The sequence below is a fragment of the Dendrobates tinctorius genome, unplaced genomic scaffold (assembly GCF_039654945.1).
Source record: "Dendrobates tinctorius isolate UK_male_01 unplaced genomic scaffold, ASM3965494v1 ptg000075l, whole genome shotgun sequence".
In the NCBI taxonomy this organism is placed as follows: domain Eukaryota; kingdom Metazoa; phylum Chordata; class Amphibia; order Anura; family Dendrobatidae; genus Dendrobates; species Dendrobates tinctorius.
The window spans coordinates 55,290,886-55,317,422 of record NW_027361743.1 but is presented as its reverse complement, the minus strand read 5'-3'; the positions used below and the strand labels follow the sequence as shown (position 1 = coordinate 55,317,422).

The 26,537-nt window shown below is 43.4% G+C and overlaps 1 protein-coding gene across 1 annotated transcript in view; it reads left to right on the top strand.

Annotated features, from left to right (window-relative positions):
• The window catches only part of SERPINE3 (serpin family E member 3), a 38,775-nt gene that overhangs the window by 5,799 nt on the left and 6,439 nt on the right, over nucleotides 1-26,537 (top strand). Inside the window, exons 3-8 of the mRNA XM_073583315.1 lie at nucleotides 5,424-5,666; nucleotides 9,031-9,228; nucleotides 14,781-14,979; nucleotides 21,405-21,505; nucleotides 21,595-21,681; nucleotides 24,604-24,687. Of these exons, the coding sequence (XP_073439416.1) occupies nucleotides 5,424-5,666; nucleotides 9,031-9,228; nucleotides 14,781-14,979; nucleotides 21,405-21,505; nucleotides 21,595-21,681; nucleotides 24,604-24,687 (912 nt within the window). The remainder of the gene's footprint in view (nucleotides 1-5,423; nucleotides 5,667-9,030; nucleotides 9,229-14,780; nucleotides 14,980-21,404; nucleotides 21,506-21,594; nucleotides 21,682-24,603; nucleotides 24,688-26,537) is intronic.

Here is a 26,537-nt window from a genome sequence, read left to right as displayed (position 1 = left end):
TGGAGAGAAGAGCAAGTGACTGGCGAAGATGGATGTTGTGATTGGAAATATTTTGAAGAATTTGGTGGATTTTACAGCGGAGGCGAATCGTTTGACGGTGATTGTTCTGGAGAAGGCGAGAGACAGCAGCACACCATGCATCAGCAACGTCGAGGCCGTTTGTGGATCCACCCCATCACAGCCAAGAGAATGACGCGTGGGGTCTATTCTACACTCTGCATGGACCTTAGACGAAACCCGGAGAAATTTTTTGCATATGTTCGGATGAAAATGGAGAATTTTGATTACTTGGTGGAGTGCATTGCACACCTTATAAGAAGATCGGACACCTATTGCCGCTTCTCTGTTTCACCCGCAGAGCGTCTGATGGTGACTCTAAGGTAAGACACATTTATTGGATCTGCTCGCTTCAGAGCACACTTGCACTGGAATGTTGTTGGTGGTAGTTTGTATCTCCAAGTTTTTTTTAATTCCCCCCAGATTTCTTGCAACTGGAGAATCCCTTTCATCACTCCATTTCCAGTACAGACTTGGGATTTCCACCATATCTGGAATAGTGAAGCACACATGCCGTGCACTGTGGGACTCTTTAGTTGATGAGTTTTTAGCAGAGCCCACAACAGAGTGGTGGATTGAAATTGCTGACAAGTTTCTACAGATATGTCAGTTTCCGAATTGCTTCGGCGCTGTGGACGAGAAACATATCCGCATTGTAAAGCCAGCAGGATCGGGATCGGAATATTTCAATTACAAGAAATATTTTTCCATTGTCCTCATGGCCATCGCTGATGCGGAATACAAATTTATTGCAGTCGATATTGGGGCCTATGGCCGCTCTAATGACTCAAGTTTTCACACTGTCAGCCATGGGTCGTAGACTTTCTGGAAACACCTTCCAGTTTCCACCCCCTAGACCGCTGCCGCAAACATCTGGCCCACCTATGCCTTTTGTCTGTGTAGGGGATGAAGCCTTCCAGCTGTCAGAACACCTTTTGAAACCATACTGTAGCAGAGGATTGACAAGAACAAAACGCATTTTTAATTACAAGAGCAAGAAGAATGGTGGAATACGCCTTTGGTATTCTGACAGCCAAATGGCGTGTCCTATTGACTACGATCAACCTCAAGACAGAAACTGTGGACGAGGTGATGAAAGCTTGCGTGGTACTCCACAATTTTGTTATGTGCAAGGAACCCATTTCCATTGAGGACACCTCTGAAGAAACCACCTTGCAAGATTACCAGAACATTACCAATAGAAGTTCTGTGACAGTGTCACGAATGAGGGACCATTTTGCACAATACTTTATGTCACCTCAAGGAAGAATAGACTGGCAGGATGACAGAGTTTGATAAATTTCTGCCCTTAACCAAAGTTGTGTACCTTCTGTACCAACAGTATACCTTTGCCAACCAAAAGTTGTCTACCTTGTCGTTGTTTTAACAATTTTTACCTTTTGTCCACAGTTGTGTACCTGGTTGTGTTTTTGGCAAAGTATTTCACCTATTCACAAAAGTGGTGTGCATTGTTAGGAAATCCCCAAAAAGATACACAACTTTTTGTAAACGCTTTAATACTTTGCCTAAAACACAACCAGGAACTACTGTGGTGGGAGGAGGAGGTTGGGAGGTAACCTGCAGTAGAGCACCGTGGCACGAATGCATTACATGCATCTGCTGGCTAGGAGAGAGCGGTTCCATGCGCTCCACAACAGACCTGAAAAAGGTGTGGTTTGGCGAAGATCTTGCTTCTGAATGCATGGTTTGCAGAAGTGTCTTCAACTCCAGATTGACGGAGTTGAGCTGCTGAAAGCCTGCGGAGATTTGCTCTGACAAGACTTTGAGACAGTTCTGGAAAGATGCATTCAGATACAAGAACTCCGGCGCATAGCTCTTTTCCTGACCCCTCTGCTGCCCAGTACCCGCTGGTGTACTAGAGGTGGCAGCGGCAGAAGGGTGGGGTAAAGGGAAAGCGATCTCTTCACCAGTGGATTCATGTAATGTAGACGGCCACGATGCTCCTGCGCTGGTGGATGGGAGAGATGGATCGAATGTGAGGGAAGGCTGGGAAGGTGCTGAGGGTCCAGGGTGGTTGAAGTGTCTCTCGGTGGCGGTCTCCTCAGGGATCACCTCACAAGGTCCAACCGTGCAGGCTCTCAAGTGCTGGTCACCATGCTGTGGAATAAAGAGAAACAAATACAATTAATATAGTGACATGGCATTGGCCCTGGCTGCAAAAAAAATTACACATGTCAACATTTTTTTTTTTACATGGGATGTTTTATATTTACCTTCTGGTGACCATTGTTGCCCGGAGGAGCGACAGGGCTCGCGTGTACTTGTACTTGCTCCTGCGTCCTCCAGATTCACTTGGGGCCCGCATCTCTTTGTTGAACTCCTTCTTGAAACGATCCCTCACAGACCGCCACGGCTTCACAATTCTCTCACCTGAAACGACAAAGCACAAAGTGGTTGGTATACAACATCAGTGTTTCCCAAAATCCTGTCCTCGTGGTCCCCATGGGTCATGTTTACAGGATTTCCATAGTGTTGCTCAAAAGGAAATCCTGAAAACATGACCCATGGGGACCACGAGGACTGGAGTTTGGGAAACCCTGGTTTACATCAAGCAACCTGAACTGTATATACTTACGCTCTTGAATCTGGGCCCGAGCATCGAGGTCCTCCCAGCGGTCCACAAGGAGCGAACAGATTTCCTCCCAGAGCCGTCGGTAATAAGATCAGCATGGCGGCGGTCGACCATATTCCATAGAGGCTCCCTTTCTCTGACCAGATCGATGAGGTGGTCCACATCAATCCCCCCCTCCTCAGCGTCAAAGTCGGGAGCACGCTGTGAAGGCTGTTAAAGAAAAAGAGAAAAAAAAATTAACCTCCACACTTAAGAAATGAAATAAAAAGGGAAAAAAATACCGAAGCAAAAATATTATACTTACACGCTGGTGACCGCCGCGTCGCTGACAACCCTGGGAGGCACTGCGAGGACCTCTTGGCCGAGCACCAGATTGGGAAGACTAGAAAAGAAAAAATAAAATTATGTGCTTCGATGTAGGCATATGTGTTGTTTGCTGTGTGATGTCTGCGCTACATTGATTTCTATGTGTTGTGTGTAGTGTGATGTGTTTCTGCATTTGATGCAGGAAACTTACCAATTGCGAGTCCACTCCAGGTATCTGTCCACCCCTTCGTTGTTCTTCTGGGAGCTCCTCTTCAGCTTGTGATTCCTCTTTTGACATAAAAGCCAATTAATAGACATATATTCCAGAGATAATAGATTTTGGAAATAAAAACTTACCGTTAAACGCTGACGATGCGAGGGAGGGCTCCCAGAAGATGATGTGGTGTCCTGCTGCTGGCCAAACTCCACTCCTGTTGCTCCTGCTGCTTCTGTAGGGCGGATTCTGCTGGTGAATAAAGAGAAACAAAGGGCCAATGAATATATTGATATTCAATGGCCCTAGTTTGGAGGAATGGGGGATGTGATAATTACCATCTGTCATGTGCTGGTGGACTCCCCTCCGCTTGTTCAGCATGGTCGCTTGGCTCCATTTGGGGTGGTGCAGTAGTCTCCTGCCTTCTCCTGCGGCTGGCTCCTCTTTTGGCTGGCATGTTGGCTGTGGCTGAGGGTCCCACTGTCATGGTTTTATATATGTTTGCTGATGCTGTGGGCAGGGCTACTGAGCATGCTCAGACCAAAAAAAACGGATCCGGCTTTGGCCGGATCCAGCGCATTGCGGCGCTCATAGACTTTCATTGTGTGAAAAAGCCTGAAGCGCCGGATCCGGCAGGTCCGGCTTTTTCGCCGGAGACAAAAAACGTTACAGTTGCCGTTTTTTCCAGACGCCGGATTGAGACACATTGTCGGATCCGGTCAAAACCGGACGAACCGCATGGCCATCCGGCGCGATCCGGCGCTAATGCAAGTCAATGGGAGAAAACCGGATCCGACATTGCATTTCGCCGGATCCGGTTTTAGTAAAAATAGCCGGATCGCGCCTGACGGCGAAAAACTGATGTGTGAAAGAGGCCTAACAGCCATAAATCATGCAGCTACAGGGACTCAAACATAATATACAAGCATGCCCAGATGCTCAGATAACACTCGAGCATGCTTAGCTAAGACATTATCCGAGCACGTTCGTTGAACACTAATTGTAATCATTGACTGAGAGCAGAAAAAATAATTTTTACGTTAGAGAGAATTTGAAATAAATTATATCATAAAGTTAGATCAAAATTCTCATATGTAAATGAACTTAGCTCATCATCTCAACAGCATGGAATAGTAAGATAAGAGGTGACTTGATTCATGGCGCAAATGCTGAACCAGCAATCAGGTACAATATCCAACAGATGATAAGGAAAAAACTTTCTCCAGCATCTTTACTTCATCACAACTTAAAAACTAGGTGTACTCATCCAGAGGCTCAGATTTTCATGCCATGTTCTTACTTCTAACTTTGAGTAAGGTTAGGGACAAAAGGCCATTTTTCTTTCATCAGAGAAAATCGGCCATATTATGCTAATCTCAATCTGATCAGACTCAGATCAGAGTTTGATCATTGTTTGATCAGAGTGTGATCTGATTTTCTCAGATGTGGAGAATAAAAAAACAATTTCTCCGTCTTCTCCATTCTGTCAGTCCATGAAAATCGGGCCAGATATCATCCGAATGCAGTCCAATGTTTTCCATGGACCCATAGACGTGACTGGGCGAGTGCGATCTGATTGGATTCCGTCAGTCACCCGAGTAAAAAATCGGAAATGTGCACAGTTCCATATAATAACATGACGTGTGCTACCCATCAAAATGAAAGATCGTGCACGTCAGTTTTTTACTGTCGACTGTGCGAACCCTTTTGCTGACTCTCGAGATCTGTACTCCTCATTTTTACTTTGTAACAAAATGAAAATTAAATTCACTTTAGCTCACTCAGGATGCCAAAGAAATCTTTTTGGATTTGCATTATTCAGACATATCATTTATACATTGAAAAGATTTCAAGCTGGAAAAACCCCGTAATTACCAATATTTCCTGCAACTACTGCTTCCGGAGAGCTGTCACTAAGGGTCCTATATAAAGGGGTTGTCCCGGATTTTGAAAAAACTGCAGGGAAGATAATTAAAACAAAAAAGAATAGTACTCACGTCTAGAGCTCCAGTGGCTCCTACGGTCCATGTTGGTCCTGCAGTAATGATATGCCAGTGCCACACATGACCGCTGTGGGCAATCACTGGCCTTAACGGTCTTGTGTTGTAGATGCTAGCATATAAGATGAGGACATTACATCTCTGTAGTGATGATGGATCACAGCAAACAAACTGCAACCAGCCAATTTTTAACATATTAACTCTTTGTATCTATGTATTGATTTGCATTTGTGCTTTTTATATTTACCATCAGATAAAACAGTGGAAAGCTTTATGAAAAGAATGCACAGAGAACTTTCCAACTCCAGCCAGGACACTTCCATCCATTCGGCATGTGCTTTATTTCTCCAAGCAGGGATACCTATTTCCGCTCAATTTACTGATCATGTTACACAATGGGCACAATGGACAAACAGCAGCATTCAGCCGACCAACTTCACCGAGCACAACAAGACGAGCAGCCAGATAAACCAGTGGGTACAGAGGAACACAGGAGGTGAGTTATTACTCTCCATTCCCTACGCCCATACACACCTCCAACGATCTTCTTCCACTTCTAATATGTTTTTAGGGGTAAGCGGAAAGGGGTAACCATTTTTATTTTTCAAGGTCAAAAATGCCAAGGCTGGATGTTATTTAGATGTCTAGGGTAAAATATTTGAATGTCGATGTCTACATTTTTGTTTTTTCCAATTAGTAGTATTTATGGGATCACAGATTTTTTTTTCTTTCTGTAAATATAACATTCTGTGAATGGTATTTTTTTTTTTGGCTTTTTTTTCCCCAAAACTTCTTGTGCTAAATATTCAATGACGTTGTTGACAAATATTCAAAACACAGAAATGATAGTATGTCAGAAGGAACCCTACCATGTTCACACTATGCATTTGCCTTGCATCTCTTTGCTGTGATTTTTCAAAAATGCTTCAAAAACTCTCAATTTTCAAAGGCTTTTGCCTCATTTTCTATTAAACCAGCGCTACAGGCATTGCTAGACAGACAGATACCGATATATCCCAATATTTTTTTGCAGAGTTGCTGCAGCACTATGTCTAAGGCCGGGATCACACTGGCGATTCAAACGGCCCAGTTTCGCATGGTAATACACGGCGCTGCCGCCGGGACTCAGGAGCGGGGCGTGCAGCTCCATGTATTGCTATGCGGCCGCACGCCCCGCTCCTGAGTCCCGGCGGCAGCGCCGTGTATTACCATGCGAAACTCGGCCGTTTAAATCGCCAGTGTGACTCCGGCCTAATATGCGTGACGTGAGAAGCACTGAAAGAGAATCATCTCCACAACTATTTATATGTTCATGTAGCTTTTTCAAAGACAAGTCCAGCAATACCTTTAACATGGTCAGTGATTGAATTGATAAGCAAATGAGGCTGAAGAGCTATGGTAGAGCTGAAGCTTCTGTCACTCCAGGTCTATGTCCACCTATTGCCACCTTCTCCTGCTTACCTGACTGACTCTATGGCCGGGATCACACATGCGAGAAACTCGGACGAGTCTCGCATGTTAATACCCAGCACTGCTGCCAGCTCGCAGATTGGAGCGTACGGCCGCATAGCAATACATGCAGCCGCACGCTTCACTCCTGAGTGCCGGCGTCAGTGCCGGGTATTAACATGCAAGACTCGTCCGAGTTTCTCACATGTGTGATCCCGGCCTATGCCATATTTCAGGCAAAGGAGCAGGAAATAGAGCTGGAGTGACAGAGGCTCCATGTCCTCTATACCTCTTGAGCCTTATTTGCATATCAATTCAATTACAGATTCCTCAGTAACGGAGAAACGGACTGACCATATAAAGGTATTGCTGGACTTTTCATTGCGCTACATGAAAAAATAAATATTTTGGGGGGTGAAATCCTGCTGACAGATTCCCTTTAATGATATCTGTCTTTTCATAAAAGTTTTGACATTTCATAGTAACATGTAAGAAATTTTCAACAGCAAGGGTTCTTGTATGCCAAGACCCCAATGATCTGCTACAAAAAAAGAGAAAGAAGTGCTCACATGTGCATTATGGTTGAGTGTTCTGGTTAACTGAAGATGTGATCATAGACTTTATGAGCACATCTTCAACTAACTTGCCATTTTGTCCTGTTTATTGCGATTTGCAAAAATCCTAGGGAACATCGTTGCAAAGGGCATAATATACTGTTTTGTCTGCTGGGGTTGTTCGGTTTAGGCTATGAGTACACTTATTTTTGCGTGACATGAGGATCACAACTAAAAATTGTCAATGGGGTCACACTGACCCACATCCAAATACAACGCAACTTTTTAAAAAAATCCAACCCATTGGATTTTTGGTTGTAAAGTAATAGTCTACAATACATCCAGATCACAGCCCCCAAATAGTCGTATAACTGCAAGTCACACAAGTGTTTTTGGACAGGTAATCTAACCTTAGAAGATTATCTATCACCAAATATCCTGCTACGGAATTGAAAGTAGGGAAATCTGATATAAATCCCTCGGACTTCATTCAGGTGTCCATTTTTCATGAGTGTTTTGGACCAGTTTTTTTTGTGTTCAAAAAGAAAAAAAAAATTTCAAAGCTTCTCCTACCCATTGCAATTTCATAAATGGACAGCACATGTATTTTCACATACCCATAGACTTGAATGTGCGATTTTAATCAGTGACGCGGATCAAAATCGGACATGTCTACGTTATTTTTTCGCAGACCTCTGAAGAGCCTCACAGAATATAATAGGTGCGAGGTTCTAGGCATGAAAAGCACAAAAAAAATTCTGTGTGACTCATGGACATCTGAATAAGACCTTATCTAGACAGAGCTGAGAGCGTCTGCAAGGTTCATCTCTTCCTCTGAAGGCCAGAGGGAGACTTTTAACAAAAACTGTTTGTCCAAAATGGATAACTTTTATTAAAGTTATTGTCCGGGATTAACATATTGCTGACCTTGAATAGGACATAAACAGCAGTATCTGTTGCTAACTACCTGCCTGTCCTGCCCGGCTACGATCTCTACAGTCACAAAGCGGTCACGGATGGCTACTGCTGCTTCATTTGACCACACGTCAACAGAGCAGCGCTATCACTTCCAGTCTGCTTTGTCGACAGGGTGTTCCTGCCGACATCATGTCAGTTCCCTGCACTTAGGCAGCGGGGAGCCAGCTGTCAATCAGCATGACATCGGCAGAGTTGCCCTGCCAGCAAAGCATAGCAGAAAAGAAGTTGCTCTGTAGCCGTAACATCAGCGGAAGCCACAGAAGTGGTCAGTGACCGCTCAGCCAGCAGAACAGCAGATAGTTAGCAACTACCTGCCTGTAAGTTCTTAGCCCCATTAAAAAATAAAACAGAAGTCTTGGATTACCCTTGTAACTAATGTTTAGGGCTGCTGTGTTCCACTCCATACTTGCTTGGCAACTCCAGGAGCAAACAGCTGGATCAGTGGGTAAGCTGATTGTTAGACCTCCACCAGTCTGATATTGATGACCTATCCTGGGTCATCAATACTTAAGTCCTAGACAACCCCTTTAAGGTAACCTTTTGTATGGGAAGTTGATGGCACTGATTTTTTTTTCAGTCTTTATGAAGCTCATTGAAATAAAACAGCAGAAAACAAAAATCAGTACTTATATACATCCTGTATTTAGATTAGAATTGATTAATTTCATATATTCCCACTAAATACAAAAGAAATGCGAAAAATGTAAGATTGCTGGGTGGTCCAATCGCCATTAGTCCTATAGAAGTCAATGGAGTGAGGGTCCCGCATGTGACCTTTGTCACGCATGGTTAGGTGATAAATATACACAAGTTTGTCTCCTGTATTGTAAGAGATGAGGAGATAATTAAATTAAAAGCAGTTTGCACTGATTTTTACAGGTAGAGTAAAGACACCGGTGCCTGGTGGAGATTGTGGGTCTGGTTTTACACAGATTGCACTTGTGAGCACAATGTATTATAGAAGCAAATGGAAAACAAAATTCTCTTTCGCGGATACCCAGACATTGCCTTTCACTAGCGCCGATGGATCAGTGGTCAAGGTTCCCATGATGCATCAGACTGCGGATGTAAACTACGGTAAGGAAGAACTGCTGCTCCAGTAATCGCAATGTCATGGAATAAAATCATCATTCAGAGTGATGTAATGGGCTGAAATTATGCGCTACTGGGCAGTTCTTTAATACATTTTTCTTAATGTCCATAAGTCAAATACAAAATTATGATTTGACTTTTCTGCGCGGTGTACAAAAAAAAAATGATAATATGAGAAACGCAGGAAATCAATGCTCTGCATATTAACAGCAAAATGATACTGAACACACGGCCATCAATTTCTGTTTAATGGAAGTTTTCCGAAGTAAAACACTAAGGACCTCATTTATCAAAAGTGTCTAAAAGGAAAACTGGCTTTGTTACCCATACCAACCAATCACAGCGCAGCTTTCACTTCATAAACTGATCTGGTAAAATGAGAACTGCACTGTGATTGGTGGCTTTTTCACCTAAAAATTGACAAAAGTCACCAAACCCTTGTGACATTTTAAACACTTTCACACCAGAATTCTGGCAAAATCTGTTTAATGAATCCTAACGAAGGGCTAAATATTTGGTGGTGGTGGGTCACCTCTCTGATGATCAGAATGATGAGGGCTACTCGGCAACAGGTCACACAGCCAAAAAATACACTGTATGCCGCCAAAACATCACAGCATAATGAAGGATACACTGATTTCGCTGGTGGTTAAAAAAAATGTTCAAAAGCCCGAACATATGAGCATATGAACAGAAAGTGATTTTTATATAGAAACTAGCTGAAGAGCCAAATTATAATGTTTATATATACATATATAAAGCTGAGTGCAGAGCCCCGCCCACTCCACATAGCCACATTCACTATAATATCCCACATCATCCTGTCAGCCAGAGCTACCGGACTACTACCCCTAATATCCCACATCATCCCATCAGCCAGAGCCACCGACTACTACCACTAATATCCTTCATCATCCCGTCAGCCAGAGCCACCGACTACTACCACTAATATCCTTCATCATCCCGTCGGCCAGAGCCACCGGACTACTACCCATAACATCCCACATTGTCCCATCAGCCAGAGCCACCGGACTACTACCCCTAATATCCCACATCATCCCGTCAGCCAGAGCCACTGGACTACTACCCCTAATATCCCAAATCATCCCATCAGCCAGAGCCACCGGACTACTAATATCCCACATCATCCAGTCAGCCAGAGCCACCGGACTACTACCACTAATATCCCACATCATCCCGTCAGCCAGAGCCACCGGACTACTACCACTAATATCCCACATCATCCCGTCAGCCATAGCCACTGGACTACTACCACTAATATTCCATATCATCCCGTCAGAGCCACCGGACTACTACCCCTAATATCCCACATCATCCCATCAGCCAGAGCCACCGACTACTACCACTAATATCCTTCATCATCCCGTCGGCCAGAGCCACCGGACTACTACCCATAACATCCCACATTGTCCCATCAGCCAGAGCCACCGGACTACTACCCCTAATATCCCACATCATCCCGTCAGCCAGAGCCACTGGACTACTACCCCTAATATCCCAAATCATCCCATCAGCCAGAGCCACCGGACTACTAATATCCCACATCATCCAGTCAGCCAGAGCCACCGGACTACTACCACTAATATCCCACATCATCCCGTCAGCCAGAGCCACCGGACTACTACCACTAATATCCCACATCATCCCGTCAGCCAGAGCCACTGGACTACTACCACTAATATTCCATATCATCCCGTCAGAGCCACCGGACTACTACCCCTAATATCCCACATCATCCCATCAGCCAGAGCCACCGACTACTACCACTAATATCCTTCATCATCCCGTCGGCCAGAGCCACCGGACTACTACCCATAACATCCCACATTGTCCCATCAGCCAGAGCCACCGGGCTACTACCCCTAATATCCCACATCATCCCGTCAGCCAGAGCCACTGGACTACTACCCCTAATATCCCAAATCATCCCATCAGCCAAAGCCACCGGACTACTAATATCCCACATCATCCAGTCAGCCAGAGCCACCGGACTACTACCACTAATATCCCACATCATCCCATCAGCCAGAGCCACCGGACTACTACCCCTAATATCCCACATCATCCAGTCAGCCAGAGCCACCGGACTACTACCACTAATATCCCACATCATCCCGTCAGCCAGAGCCACCGGACTACTACCACTAATATCCCACATCATCCCGTCAGCCAGAGCCACCGGACTACTACCACTAATATCCCACATCATCCCGTCAGCCAGAGCCACTGGACTACTACCACTAATATTCCATATCATCCCGTCAGAGCCACCGGACTACTACCCCTAATATCCCACATCATCCCATCAGCCAGAGCCACCGGACAACTACCACTAATATCCCACATCATCCTGTCAGCCAGAGCCACTGGACAACTACCCCTAATATCCCACATCATCCTGTCACAGCCGCCGGACTACTACCACTAATACCCCACATGATCCCATCAGATCCACCGGACTACTACCCCTAATATCCCACATCAGCCAGAGCCACCGGACTCATAATCCTAATATCCCACATCATCCCATCAGCCAGAGCCACCAGACTACTACCCTTAATATACCACATCATCCCATCAGCCTGGGGTCAGCACCAGAGCACTGAGTGGAACAGTCCTAACTTCCATACCGGAGATCCCTATAAGAGAGGCCTGGCGTCAGAACCAGAGCGTTGAGTGGATTTGCCTTGACTTGCACACCAATGATCCCTTTAATAGAAGCCTGGGGTGAGAATCAGAGCGCTGATGGATTTACTCTAACTTCCATACCGCAGATCCCTTTAAGAGAGGCCTGGGGTCCGTACCAAAGCGCAGCTTGGATTTTCCCTCACTTCCATACCGGGGATCCCTTTAAGAGGGGCCTGGGGTCAGAACCAGAGCGCTGAGTGGAATTGCCCTAACTTCCATACCAATAAACCCTTTAAGAGATACTGGGGTCAGAACCATTGCGCTGAGTGAAATTGCACTAACTTCCATACCAATGATCCCTTTAAGAGAGCCTGGGGTCAGAAACCAGAGCATTTCAATATATTTGCCCTAACTTCCATACCGGAGATCCCTTTAAGACAGGCCTGTGGTCAGTACCAAAGCACAGAGTGGATATGCCCTCACTTCAGTACCGGGGATCCCTTTATCCCTTTAAGAGGGTCCTGGGGGGCAGAACCAGAGCACTTAGTGGAATTGCCCTAACTTCCATACCAATGATCCCTTTAAGAGAGGACTGGGGTCAGAACCAGAGAGCTGAGTGGAACGGTCCTAACTTCCATACCAATGATCCCTTTAAGAGATCCTGAGGATACACGGTGATTGCAAAAAGAAAAAGCAAAAGATAGTGGGGTACAGTTAATCAAATGTCTAACATGGAAACCATAACCTAAAGCTCAATTTTATTTAAATCACCCGACTAAGTGGTGGATATTACCAGTGAGCCCTAATTAGGCCCCATTATAACCCTAGTACACCCTTCCTAACAGCGGAGGTTGGAACCCTAACTTGAGTGCAAAGTGGCGCGCCCGCTAAACGTCGACTCACCCTGAGTGCAGCCTACATTACCCTAGTTGCATATCAAAACATGAAAGACATACAGTCAATAACCAAACGGTGTGCTGCAGTGATTAGAGAAGGTGTGTCCATATAATGGTGATCTATTGATTAGAAACAATCAGACAATGAAAATAGCCCCCTTAGGAGCCCAAAATTAACCACTCAAAATACACACAATAAAATAATCAGAAACCCAGATCAAAAACACAAACTAAGTGTGTACAATAGGTAGGGAAAGGGAATGGTGGGGTAAGCCTAAGCCAATCCACCCTCTACTTTCCCTAATTGCGTGTCCCTACCTGGCTGTAGAGGTTGGCACCCTAAATACTGTAATACACAAGTGTTGCCCCCACTCACCGTCGTCTCTCCCTCACTAACCTGCATCAATCACCCTACCAATTCTCCAAATCCAAGGGTGAGGTGGAAAAGAATATTAGAGGGTGAGGGGAGAATGGTGCATATGGCTCAGGCTTCTTGGTGAAGTAGATAGGTAAAGAAGACCTGAGTCACAAAAATTGATTCATTGGTGCGTTATAACGGTAGATAAAGTGCTGTAGTGCTTTATGTAAACCAGAGATGTCATACAGACATTGATGAATTTAAATACACAATGTCCGTGGCAAATCAGGCCAAGGCAGGCGTGTCCCTTCCATGGTGTAAGTTCATCAGGAGGCAAATGGAAAAACCAGTGTCAAAAAGATGAAAGACATCCGGCACAGTAGGACATCCATGGAAGGGAAACGCGTTGAGGCATTTCTTTGGTCTTCAGATCCCAGATAAGAGTGTTTTTTCTTTGATTTTAATATGGTGCTATTTTGGGCATAATGCAATTGGTCCATGGTCTCTTGGGGTAAACCTAATCTGGGCAAAGTGTTGTAAGGGCTTTAATATTGCTTTAATCTTTTCCATTGAGTGAATTTGCCTGCCTTGGTCTGATTTGCCAGAGCTTGTTGGAGGGCCCAACTCAAAAAACCTTGTTAAAAAGCTGTGCGCACATAGTCTTGTTCTAAAGATTGGTTATTAATGACAAACTGCTCAATGACCTTGTTACCTTGTTAAAAAGATTGTAGTTATTAGAGAACTTTTATTGCTTACAACCATACTGCCAGATACAACGTGATTCAGGTTAATGTTGGATGGCCATGTTTTAGGGCAGCTCAACCTCTGATGAAAGGGAGCATAGAGTTGGACTGATGATACAGTTAGTCACTTCTTAGTGCCCAGAAGGGTTCTTTAAGGTATGTTAAAGAAAAAGTTAAATAAAAACGTTAAAGATTAAACGTAGTCCCTGAGCTCAGACTTCTATAGATTTCCAGAATGAAGAGGCCGAGGAAATATCTAAGAAGCCAGTGGTCATTACAACCAGTGGTGCTATGCTTACACTCTATTAGAGACTTTTCATGGATAAAAATCTGATCGTCAGAAATGTATATGGACCCTCAATCGTTTTGGAAGTCCGCTATTATAGAAGTTTACAAGCTCCATGATGTTAAAGGAGATCTCATATTAGAAAAGCCATTTTCATGAATGCCATTAGTGAATTCTGAGTTAAGAGAAGGGTCCTCTGGTTAATGCTTCAGGATCTTCAAGTGACCATGGGTTACACAGTCCCATCCCTACTTTTATAAGTACAGCGGGCTTGAAAGTTAATGAAATCACATCAATTTTGCTTGAACTGTTAGACGTATCAGATTTTCTGCAGAAACAAAATGCAGTGTTTACGCTACATGGGTCCATGTCTAAAGCGGGATATTATTTTTTATAGTCACTCTTGGTCATTGCCAGGTTGTGACTGGTATTGCAGCTCATAAATGTGGATGACCTGCAAGAACAGATAAAGCCCTTGGAAAAGTATGGCTGACCTTCTAAAGAAAAAACATTCTAACACTGAACAACATCTAGAATAATCATTTCATTGTTCCCCCTCTCCAGTAACCAGAAAATAAACTTAGCCTGTGAAATTTTTTTTACAGGTCAGTTTGAAACTCCGTCCCTCATGAAGTTTACAGTAGTGGAGCTGCCCTATCTGGGAAACACAGTCAGCATGTTTGTGGCGCTCCCTACAGACAGGAACACACACTTGGCTTCCATTGAATCAAACCTTATACCAAAGACCATTGCAACGTGGCCCAATGGTATGAAGAGAATCAGAATGGATGTCTTCTTGCCCAGGTAAGAGTCCATAATGTTTTAATCATAAAGGCTAAGTAGTTTGAGTGTTGAGAGGAGAAGTCATACTTTTCTTTACTTTCGGCTCAAATAATGGCAGCGAAAGCTGCACATGTAGACCCAACCTAAATTCTGACACAGGAAAACATGAAACTCTTCACTAATCTTACAACTTCTTACAACTTACATTAACATTACAATTATTTCCAGCTTTATTTTCATACTTACTTGCATTTATTTCCCTGGTTCAGGTACCCATGCTACCAGATTGACCTATAATTAAGGTCATATTCAAACATCCATTTTTTTTCTCGTACATAAAAAATTTCGTCCACACCCAACCGCACCCATTTAGCACTGCTGATCACACTGACTGCTACTGGGGGCATAGTGGCTGGCATTATGGGCACAGTGGCTGGTACTGTCGGCACACTGACTGGTACTAAGGAAAAGAAAGAAAACAGAGAGAGAAAAAAGAAGATAGAGAGAGAGAAAGAAAGGAGAGCGAGAGAGTAAGAAAGAACAGAGGAAGAAAGAACAGAGAAAGAAAGCGGGGAAAGAAAGAACAGAGAGAAAGAAAGAAAGAAAGAACAGAGTGAAAGAAAGAACAGAGAGAAAGAAAGGGGAAAGAAAGAACAGAGAAAAATAAAGAGAGGAAATAAAGAAAGAACAGAGGAAAAAGAAAGAGAAAGTACGCGGACAGAAAAAAAGAACAGAAAGAGAAAGAAAGAACAGAGAGAGAAAGAAAGAGGGGAAAGAAAGAACAAAGAGAACAGATAGAAAGAACAGAGAGAAAAAAGGGAAAAGAAAGAACAGAGAGAAAGAAAGAGGGGAAAGAAAAAAAGAACAGAGGGAGAGCGAAAGAAAGAGGGGAAAGAATAGAGAGAAGAAAGAGAAAAAAAAGAAAGACCAGAGAGAAAAAGATAGAAAGAGGGGAAAGAACAGAGCGATAGTGTTAGGAACGGCGGAATGCACTAAATAAATAATAAAGTGCGTTCGCCGCTCGGGGTCCACCGTGCAGAAGGTGAAAACACTGCTGCTAATTAATGGCAGGCGCGCTATATGGCGGTATAACGTGCACGGGTTCAACGTCACCTGAGCGGACTGTTAGCTCACAGAGGCGCTGTAATATAAACGCCGGGCCTGTTAGACTCACAGGTCTCAGTGAAATTGCACACTCGGTATCCCATCACAGGACACGGGCCCAAGACTGGGGTCGGTGTCCGTGTGGACCTACCGTGAGTGCGTCGTCGCTACTGCAGATGCCGGTAAGTGCTGCTGGCTGCAGCGCGGCAGCAGAAACAACCACTAAGCGATAGTGCCGTGTGAGACGTGACACCATCGGACGCTAGTGTAGAGGTGCGGTGTGCACTGTGGCCTATGGCTTGCCACTGACTGGCGCTGACTCTTTCCCTAGTTCCCTATCCACATGCATAATATCAGAGGGAGGGTAATCTTAATAAGTCAGTCACCAGAGTCATACATCCATCACCATTGACACATCTAGCAAGAAGAGTCTATACTAGCGCATGGCCGAGTGGCCATGCGGGCCTTTTATAGCCGTGCGCTGCCGGGACCTTCCAGATCTGAGATGGACCAATCAGATCTGGAGAAGGACCTGAGCACGTGACTCCCGACCTCCAATGGGAGATCGTCTCGTGAGCATGCTCAGTGGAGCGGCAGAGGGACTTAGCCTCAGGAATGGCTTGCTGCAGAGCAGCATGTGAGGCTCTGGATTCCTGTCGTGCCACTGCAGGAATCCGACGCCTAACAGATAGAGAGAAGGGAAGAAAGAACAGAGAGAGAGAGAGAAAGAAAAAGAAAGAAAAAATGAAACAGAGAGAAAGAAAGAGGGGAAAGAAAGAACAGAGAGACATAAAAAGAACAGAGAGAAAGAAAGAAGTAAAGAAACAACAGAAAGAAAGAAGGAAAGAAAGAACAGAGAGAAAGAAAGAACAGAGAGAGAGAAAGAAAAGAGAGAGAGAAAAAAAAAGATTAGAGAAAGAACTGAGAGAGATAGAAAGAAAAAGAGAGGGAAAGACAGAACAGAGAATGAGAAAGAAACAGAGAGAAAGAAATAACAGAGAAAGAAAGATTCTATAAAGATACTATAGCAGCCCGGCTCCCATTATTATGCCCACCTGAGCCTCCCGATGCAGGACATATCATGATCCGCTCACATGGCCGGCATCCCTGATTCCAAGGCGATCCTGCTGTCCGCGCTGTCGGAGGAGGACATGGTGATGGATCTGAAGCATTCCTGGTTCTGTCACAATCTCCTCATGAAATTACCTCATTTCCGGTCAGCTTCCAGCACGTCACTTCCGGTGGAACGTCATGTGTGAGTTTTAAAGTGCTCCTCGGGGCTCCACCATGTACTCCTGTGTCCGTGGGAAAAGCCCACTTTGTATGCCTCGTACACACTTGGCTCCACTCCATACATCCAGTACACATATGGCTCCACTCCGTACACACGCGACTCTGCTCTGTACGTCCCGTACACTTGCGGCTCTGCTCCCCACGCCTCGTACACGCACGGCTCCACTCTATACATCTCATACACACGTTGCTCTGCTCCGTACACCTCGTACACACACAGCTCCACTCCAGCCACCTCGTACATGCGTGGCTCCACTCCATACACCTCGAACACACACGGCTCTGCTTCGTACACCTTGTGCACACACGGTTCCGCTCCGTACACCTCTTACACAGACCCCACACAGAAACTTTACCACATCCAGCACCATGACAACCAGTGCAGCAGAGTCCTGCAGAGTGCAGACAGACACGGAGGCCCCTGATCATGTGACCCCTGATTCCTCCCCTCTCACAGGTCCTGTGCGCACAGAACACACAGCCCAGCCACATCATTGCAGGCTGTGATGGGTCTATCTGGGAGGGCGAGGATGGCGACGGTGGATGGGGGGCCTGGCGGCTCAGTGCAATGTGGTAAAAATAGCGTCCCGGGCGGGACGCGGGAGGGGGTGTCAAAAACGGGACTGTCCCGCAGGAATCGGGACGGTTGGGAACTATGAAATTACTGTTATTGTAAACCGTTAAGCGAGATATAAATAAAATGATTGGGCACCCTGCATGGTTAGAACCTAGTAGCACCTTGTTTTGAAAGTATTGCAGCTTGTAAACACATTTTGTTACCAGCCAAGAGTCTTTCAATTCTTGTTTGAGGGATTTTCATCCATTTTTCCTTGAAAAATTCTTCCAGTTCTGTGAGATTCTTACGTTGTCTTGCATGCACTGATATTTTGAAGTCTAGCCACAGATTTTCAGTAATGTTCACATGGGGGGATTGTGAGGGCTATTATAAAAACATTCAGCTTGAGCCTTTTGAGGTCGACTACTTTCGATTTTGACGTGTATAAGATAATTATCAATTTGTAGAAGCCATCATCTTTTCAACTTCAGCTTTTTTTAAAGATGGTGTTATGTTTGCATCAAGAATTTGTTGAAATTTCATTGAATTCATTCTTTCCTCTACCCGTGAAATGTTCCCCGAGCCATTGGGTGCAACACAATCCCAAAGCGTGATTGATCCATCCCCATGTTTAATGGTTGGCAAGTTATTCTTTTTCTGAAATTCTGTGCCCTTTTTTCTCCACACATACTTTTGATCATTGTGGCCAAAGGGTATGTGCACACGATCAGTAAACGCTGCGTGTTGGACGCAATGTACTTGTGCAGCGTCCAGATGTTACAGCATAGTTTATGAGATTTGAAGAAATCCTATGTCCACTATGCTTCTACAGACGACTGCGGCTCACACATGGAGACAGACATACGGCACGTCTTTCCAGACTGCAGCATGTCAATTTCTCTTGTGGAGATGCTAGTCGCCACAAGAGAAATTTCACCCATAAAATGTATTGAGTGCTGTGAATCCACACAGTTCAGTGAACACATGCGGATTCACCTGCATGCAAATAGAAGGCAGCGCTTTGGAAGCAAACATGAACTTGTTTCCAAAATGCATCATACTTGTGATGCTGAATTTTATGGTGAGGACACAGGAGAGGTTTTCTTCTGATAACTCTTCCATGAAGGCCATATTTGTTCAGGTGTCTCTGAACAGTAGAACAATGTACCACAACTCCAGAGTCTCCTAAATCTTTCTGAAGGTCTTTTGCAGTCAAATAGGGGTTTTTATTTGCTTCTCTAGCAATCCTACGAGCAGATCTCGCTGAAGTTTTGCTTGGTCTTCCAGACCTTTTCTTGACCTCCAGTTTCTGTTAATTGCCATTTCTTAATTAAATTTCGAACTGAGGAAAGTGCAACTTGAAAACGCTTTGTTATCTTCTTATAGCTTTCTCCTGCTTTGTAGACCTGAACCACTTTCAGAGTGCTAGGCAGCTGCTTAGACGAATGCATGGCTGCTGTTTATTGGCACAAGGTTAGAGGAGGCTGGGTTTTTATAAAGCTGGGAAATTTGCATCATCTGGCCTTTCCCAACAGTGATAGTGAACAAGCCATAACCCTAACAGGCTAATTAAGGTCTGAAACCTTGGTCAAAGTTATCTGAGCACATAAATCTCCAAAAGTGATCAAACTTCTGCATATACAATGTTGCCCAGCGACAGCCTCGCACCCTGAAAGATCTGGAGAAGATCTGCATGGAGAAGTAGGCCAAAATCCCTGCTGCAATGTGTGCAAACTTTGTCAAGAACTACAGGAAACGTCTGACTTCTGTAATTGCAAATAAAGGTTTCTGTACCAAATACTTAGTTCTGTTTTTCTATTATATCAAATACTTATTTAATGCAATAAAATGCAAACTAATTCTATAAAAATTATACAATGTGGTTGTTTAGATTTTTTTGTTTTTAAGATTCGGTCACTCTCAGTTGACGTGTACCTACAATAAAAATTACACACTTCATCATTCTTTGTAGGTGGGAAAACTTGCAAAATCGGCAGTGTATCAAATCCTTATTTTACCCACTGTAGATGACAATTTCTGAAATGCTATTTACTTGTTCATTTGGTCTCCCAAAAATCTGAATAAAGATGATTAAAAAAAATATTATGTACCACCAAATGGCACCGATGAAAACATCAACGAATTCCGCCAAAAAAACAAACCCCTACTCAGATCTGTCAACAGAAAAATTGAGGTTTTCCATATTACTGGTGGCTCAGAAATGCTGGAAAAGCAGTACAGTTCCTAAAGCCAATGCCCCCACCTCCTCTTACCCCATAGTGTGCCCAAACTGCATTTAATGTCAACATGTATGGCACTGCTGCAGAGGAGAGAACCAACTTAATGCGGTTGCCCGAGACTTAATGATTGATGACCTACCCGTTGGACAAGTCAACAATGCGAGAACAGTGGAGGTCGAAGACCTGACAGTGGATGGAACTAAACAATGTACAGGCAGAAGACAACAGCTCTGGAAATTGCTTAGTGGCAGCAGACGAGTACTGCACTCTTTCTTCCATGGAAGTGAATATACCGCAGTATACAGCAGCAGCCACCAAGCAGTGTATGGAACTGTTGTGTTCCACCCATACATCGCTTAGATCCGGCCACTGCTGGAGCAGATTTTAGCTGGTCACTGGGGTGTTAGACTTACACTGAGCTCATTGAGAAAAGTTATTAATTGTTAAATACTGGACAACTCTTAATTTATGGGGTGCGTGCCTTCAAGAATACATTCTGGGCATTAGGAACTAAAATGGCAGATTTTAATTTTTTCACTTTGCGAAATCCACTGTATACTAGTTTCTAGAAATCACGGGTGGGGCCAATAGTCACTATACCTGTAGATTTGTTACCGGAGTGTAAAGTGAAGTGGGAATTTCTGTTGTTTTGCCACCTCAGGGACTCTGAAAATTGCACCCACAAACTACTCCAGGAAAATCTGCACCCCAAAAGCCAAATGACACTCCCCCTCTTCTGAGCCATGCTGTGTGCCCAAACTGTAGTGTATGCCCATGTATAGGGTATTGCCATACTTGTCAGAATTTACACGTTTGTTTTTTCCTCATTAGTAATGGAAAAAAAATATGAAACATGTTCAGTTAATTATAATTATGGTAACAATTGTAATTTTGCATTTTCACACAGCCCAATAGTAAAGCATTCAATGAAAACGCCTGTAGGGTAAGATGCTCATTACACCCCTAATGGAATTTCTTGAGGGGTGTAGTTTCTGAAATGGGGTCACTTGTGGGAGGGCGTGGGGGAGTATCTGCTGTTTTGGCACCTTGAGATCTATGCAAGCATAACATGTTGGCTGCATTCAGGAGAAACTGGGTAACAAATAATTGGGGCCATTTTCTCTGTTAGTAGGGTCAATAATGCCTTGGGCAGTAAGGGGTTAAACACATACCTGAACCAATTCCGTGTGGCATCTAAGACGATCCAGAATTTAAGACTTTTCTATTTGACTATAGTTTATTCTTAATTGCAGATTTAAATTGGAAAGCTACAGTGACCTAAGGATGTTATTACCAGCCCTGGGAGTCTCCGATTTATTTGACCCAAGGAAAGCAGACTTTAAAGGGATTTCAGGTAATTGTATCACATGGAAAACGACCAGCATTAAAGCCTTTCCTGTATACTGTTATGTAGAAACTCATGAATGCACCACCTAATTTCAGAACACAGAAGCCTTTATGTTTCTCAAGCATCTCATAAAGCAGAGATTGAAGTGGAAGAAGGTGGCACAAAAGGCTCAGGGGTCACAGGTGGGTAAAAGGCGCATCAGTTCATACTCCATGTTGTCAACATACTCTATGGTGCTGTAAAAAAATTTTTGGCAAAAAATACATTTTTCCTGCCTGAAGTATGGCACCATCTAATTGTGGCTTTTTCATTTACACGCCCAACTGGACTTCAATAGAAATAATTATTTTGGACAGTGCCTTATAGATGAATTATATGAACGCAAGCACTGAGACACCTACATATTTACACCTACCGAAGCTTTCTAAGTTATCGCCTATTCATAAATGTGTATTGCATCCCCATCTTGAATGGAGCGAAGGTGCACATGTACAGCTTTATCTCCATTGTCTATGGGACTCCCAAGAAAAGCAAAGTAGAGTAAGTTCCACAGAAAATGAATGGGGCGAAGATCAAACATAATGCATCTAATGTTCCCATAACTTCAGAAGATACAAATATCTGAAATTAAGATTTCTTTTCGGTGGAACTAAGAAGCCTAGGACAATTATTCGTCCTCCACTAAACTTTACAGTTGGCACAATGCAGTCAAGCAAGTGATGTCCTCCTGGACTCCTCCATCAGATGCCAGATAGAGAAGTGTGACTCTCTGCTCCACAGTCCAGTGGTGGTGGCTTAACACTAGGACTACTGGACTCGTGACCCCGCCTAGAACTACTGAAAGGAGTCATTTTGACTCCTTGCTTGTTTTTGTTTATTTTTAGAGTTTCATTTGTGGTTATTTATTAATAATTATATTTTTTGTAATGTATTATTATTGTGAGATCCAACAGTAATGCTTTTGATTGTTTTTTTTCTGCTTTTCTTATTTTTCTACAGAAAATAACAATAATTATAATAGACGTTTTTCAAACATTTTTTTTTATTCAAGTGCACACATATAAACAACAACTGAACAAAAAGCAGAGAAAATGTAGGTGGAGGAGCATAAAAATGAAAATATGGCGCAGAATTCACCTTCTAAACATTTGGTGTTTCGCATTTTAGGCATTGCCTTTGATTTATGGCAGTACATTGCCCACACAAAGACTTACCACAAGTCTTACAATTGCCGACAGATCTATTTTTCTTGCACTTTTCTTTGATCTGGCAAAATTTTGTTTGAACCATCACTTCTGAGCATGTAGAAACTTGGGACGTGGAACCCTTTTCCCTATCTGTGACATAAGGACCACTCAACTCTCTCACAAGCGTTTGCAAAAATGCCTTGCGTGACATTTTTTGGTGGGTAATCTCCTTGAATATTATCCATGCATTTATACCCGCAAAGTCTAAGGCATTTTCAAATGCATGAACAGACCATCTCCTTGTGCATGTTCGTGTGGTATATTTTCGTGCCATCTGATCCACTACATCTACTCCATATTTTGTTTCATTGTAAAACTTCACCGTTTCTGGAGTTTTTTTTAGCGGAATCAGACGCAACAACAACATCTGGATGGACGGAACTCAAAATGACAACATTTTTGTTGGGCTTTCCTTGATATACTGTAAGTGTAAAATTGTCTTCATTTCTAAACACTTTAGTGTTGTACAATTCCTCTTTCATGGATTTTATTTCTTTAGGCACTTCTCGCCTTATCTTGTTCAGTGTTCCCACGATGGTTGTTCCTTTGCTTTTTAGCTGTTTAGCTAATTTTACTGAAGTAAAATAATTATCGGTTGTAACATTGCGACCTTTTTTCAAAAACGGGTCCAATAACTTCATTACCACATGGTCAGCTAAACGGTCCTCAGCACGGCGTGTGTCATCTTTGCCTAGATAAGGGAAGCCATTTGCCAGATATTTGCTCTCCTTATCAACAGCTAGCCAATATTTGTGGCCATATTTATCTGGTTTGGAAGGCATGTACTGCGTGAATAGACACCTAGTTTTGCTTGGGAAAAGTTGCTCATTCACCGTTATGTATGGGCCAGGTTTGTAACACGCAATACAATTTTCAATAAACCTGTCCCACACAGTAGAAAATAGAGCAAACTTGTCCGTTTGCAGTCTCTCCGATCGAGTAGATTTCTCATCAAATCTGATAAGATAAGAGCCTAGAGTAAACAAGCTATTTTGTTCAGTATTACACAGTAATACAAGCAGGTAAAACACAAGGAAAATGTGAAAAGTTGACATGTAAATTGAACTACATCTATATGAACATCAGGGTAAATAAGACAGAGTGAAAAAATTATGCACAAAGCTTTATAGCAACATTTAGTGACAAAAGGACCTCAAAATATAGTAGGGAGTCAAAATGACTCCCTTCAGTAGCTCTTGGTAAATTTTGAAAAAAAACGCGCAAATTTTTCACCAAAATTATTTATTCTCACAAAATCTTTTTTCACATCATATTTGAGGAAAAGTCACCGAGTTTCAAGCCGGAATTCTGAAAAATGTAGTCACAGAAGAGAAATAAAAAACGAAAGGAGTCAAAATGACTCCATCAGTACTGCATCCAATGCCACCCATGTCATGAAGTTCCCGATGAGTTTATCCGCTGAGGTCAGAGGAGGTTTGCACTCTGCAGTCATGGTGTCGGAAGAGCGTTGATGATTTTTACACATTATCCACTTCCACACTTGCTGACCGTGCTCTAACTTCATGGCTGAGTTGTTGGGGTTTCTTTGCAATTACTTTGCAATATTGCTCACAGTTGGTGGAATATTTAGGAGAACAAATTTCCCAAACAGATTTGTTATAAAGGCGATACATGTCCTATTATAGCCCCACACTCCAATTCGGCGAGCCATAGTCCAAAACCTCTAACAGATGTTAGCAGACGGCACAGCAAGGGGACGGATTTTATACACCTGTGGCCATGGGACTGAAGGAAAAAACACTGAATTCACTGATTGAGATGCATCCCACAACAATATATGGACACAATGCATTCTTGACTGGGCAATATTAACCCTTCCTATTGTGTGTCTTACAGCAATGGTGCTGCTGAAAAGATCCCGCATGCCTGTGTTTAAAGCAGACAGACCATTTTTCTTCTTCTTAAGACAAGCCAACTCAGGTATATAAGGGGGCTTTAAGTGACTAGCCAAATTTGTAACTCACATGATGTACATATTTTTGCTGACCCACAGGGAACTTTGTCTTTAACCCCTTAACGACTTATGTACTATGTCCCTGCCTAGATGCACGCTCGCAGGCCAAGTCCGCACAGTTCCTAAAGGATGATGGCTGATCAGTCAGTCTCATCTACCTCCAACAGCCATGGGCTGAGCTGCATCTGGAGCTGTTAACTGGTGAAATACCATCGTCAGTCTCGCACATTAATGTGTATCGGGAGGGGGGGGTGCACGGTTGTATCTAGTGATGAGCGAACGTGTTAGGCAATCCCTGCATGTGGTGTGGCTGTCGAATAGCTGTGAGACATGCAGCCGCGGGGACTTGGACATATTTTTCGAACACACCCAAGACACTCAGTGTGGACCTGAGCATGCATGGATAACACTTTATCAGAGCACATTTGTGCATCACTATATGCAGCACACTGGCTCAGTGGTTAGCACTGTTACTCTGGAGCTATGGGTTCAAACCCCACCAAGGACGACATCTACAAGGAGTTTGTATGTTCTCCCTGTGTTTGCATGGGTTTCCTCCGGGCTCTCCAGTTTCCTCCCACACTCCAAAGCTAGGGATTTAGATTGTGAGCCCCATTGGGGACAGTGATGATACAGTATGTAAAGCGCTGTGGAAAAGGATAGTGTTATATAAGCAAAGCAGAATAAATGACTAGTTCTATCCCCTCATCGGCACTCCCACGAGGCGATCGCACAATGCTGCTGGGTTGCTATGACAGCCAGTGGTCTAGTGAATACCCGTGTGTGTCATCACGGTATGCGTGTGAAAACCAGTCTGCAGCTGGTGTTCATAGAAGACGGTGATTCCAGCTACATACAGCAATGCTCTGACACTGCTCTATATAGCACAAGTGCGACCAGATGATTGCAGTTTCAAGTCCCCTAAGAGGACTAACAAATACAATGAAAAGGAAAATCAGTAAAAAGTTTAAAAAATATCAAGAAAAAAAAATTATAAAAGTTCAAACCACCTCCCCCCTTTACCACATTCAAATAAAAAAAAACACCACACATTTTGTATCACTGCATTCGTAAGTCTGAACTATCAAAAAATTAATCCGATCGGTAAATGGCATATCGAGAAAAAAATCACAGAAATAAACAAGTAATAACAGGAAATCAAACATCATATCTACCCCAAAGTGATATCAATAAAAACATCAACTAAGGGCGCAAAAAACAAGCACTCACACAGGTCCTTATCCCAAAAATAGAAACGTTACGGGTGTCGGAAAATAGCAGCACAAGCAAATTAATTAATTTTTTTTTTACTTACAACTTTCAGAATTATTTTTCACCACTTAAAAAAAAAAAAAACTATACATGTTTGGTATCGCTGTAATCATACTGACCTGGGGAATGATATTACCAGATCATGTTTACATTGGAGAAGCAGAATGTAGAGACATAGATTAAAAACTCCAACCACACCACTGATTCGCAGATTTCAGTTTAGACTGGTCATTGGCAAAAGATTCCAATCAGTGGTGGGGGTGGAGCTCATGAATATGGAGGACTACATACAGCAGGGTTACTAGTCCTCTGGTGATAATCTCCTGCTGATAAAAAGGATTTGGTCAAAACTACACAAGCAGCCCAGTAAGTGACATAGCGGAAATCGGGGTCTCCCCTCTACATTATGGTGCTCCCAGATTACGTGACAAAAACCTGGTGACAGATCCCTTTACAAAATAAAGTAAATTCAGCATTGTAAATAATTTTATACAAAACCCTTGTACTAGCTCCTTCTCTAAAACAAGAATTAGACCCTTTCAGC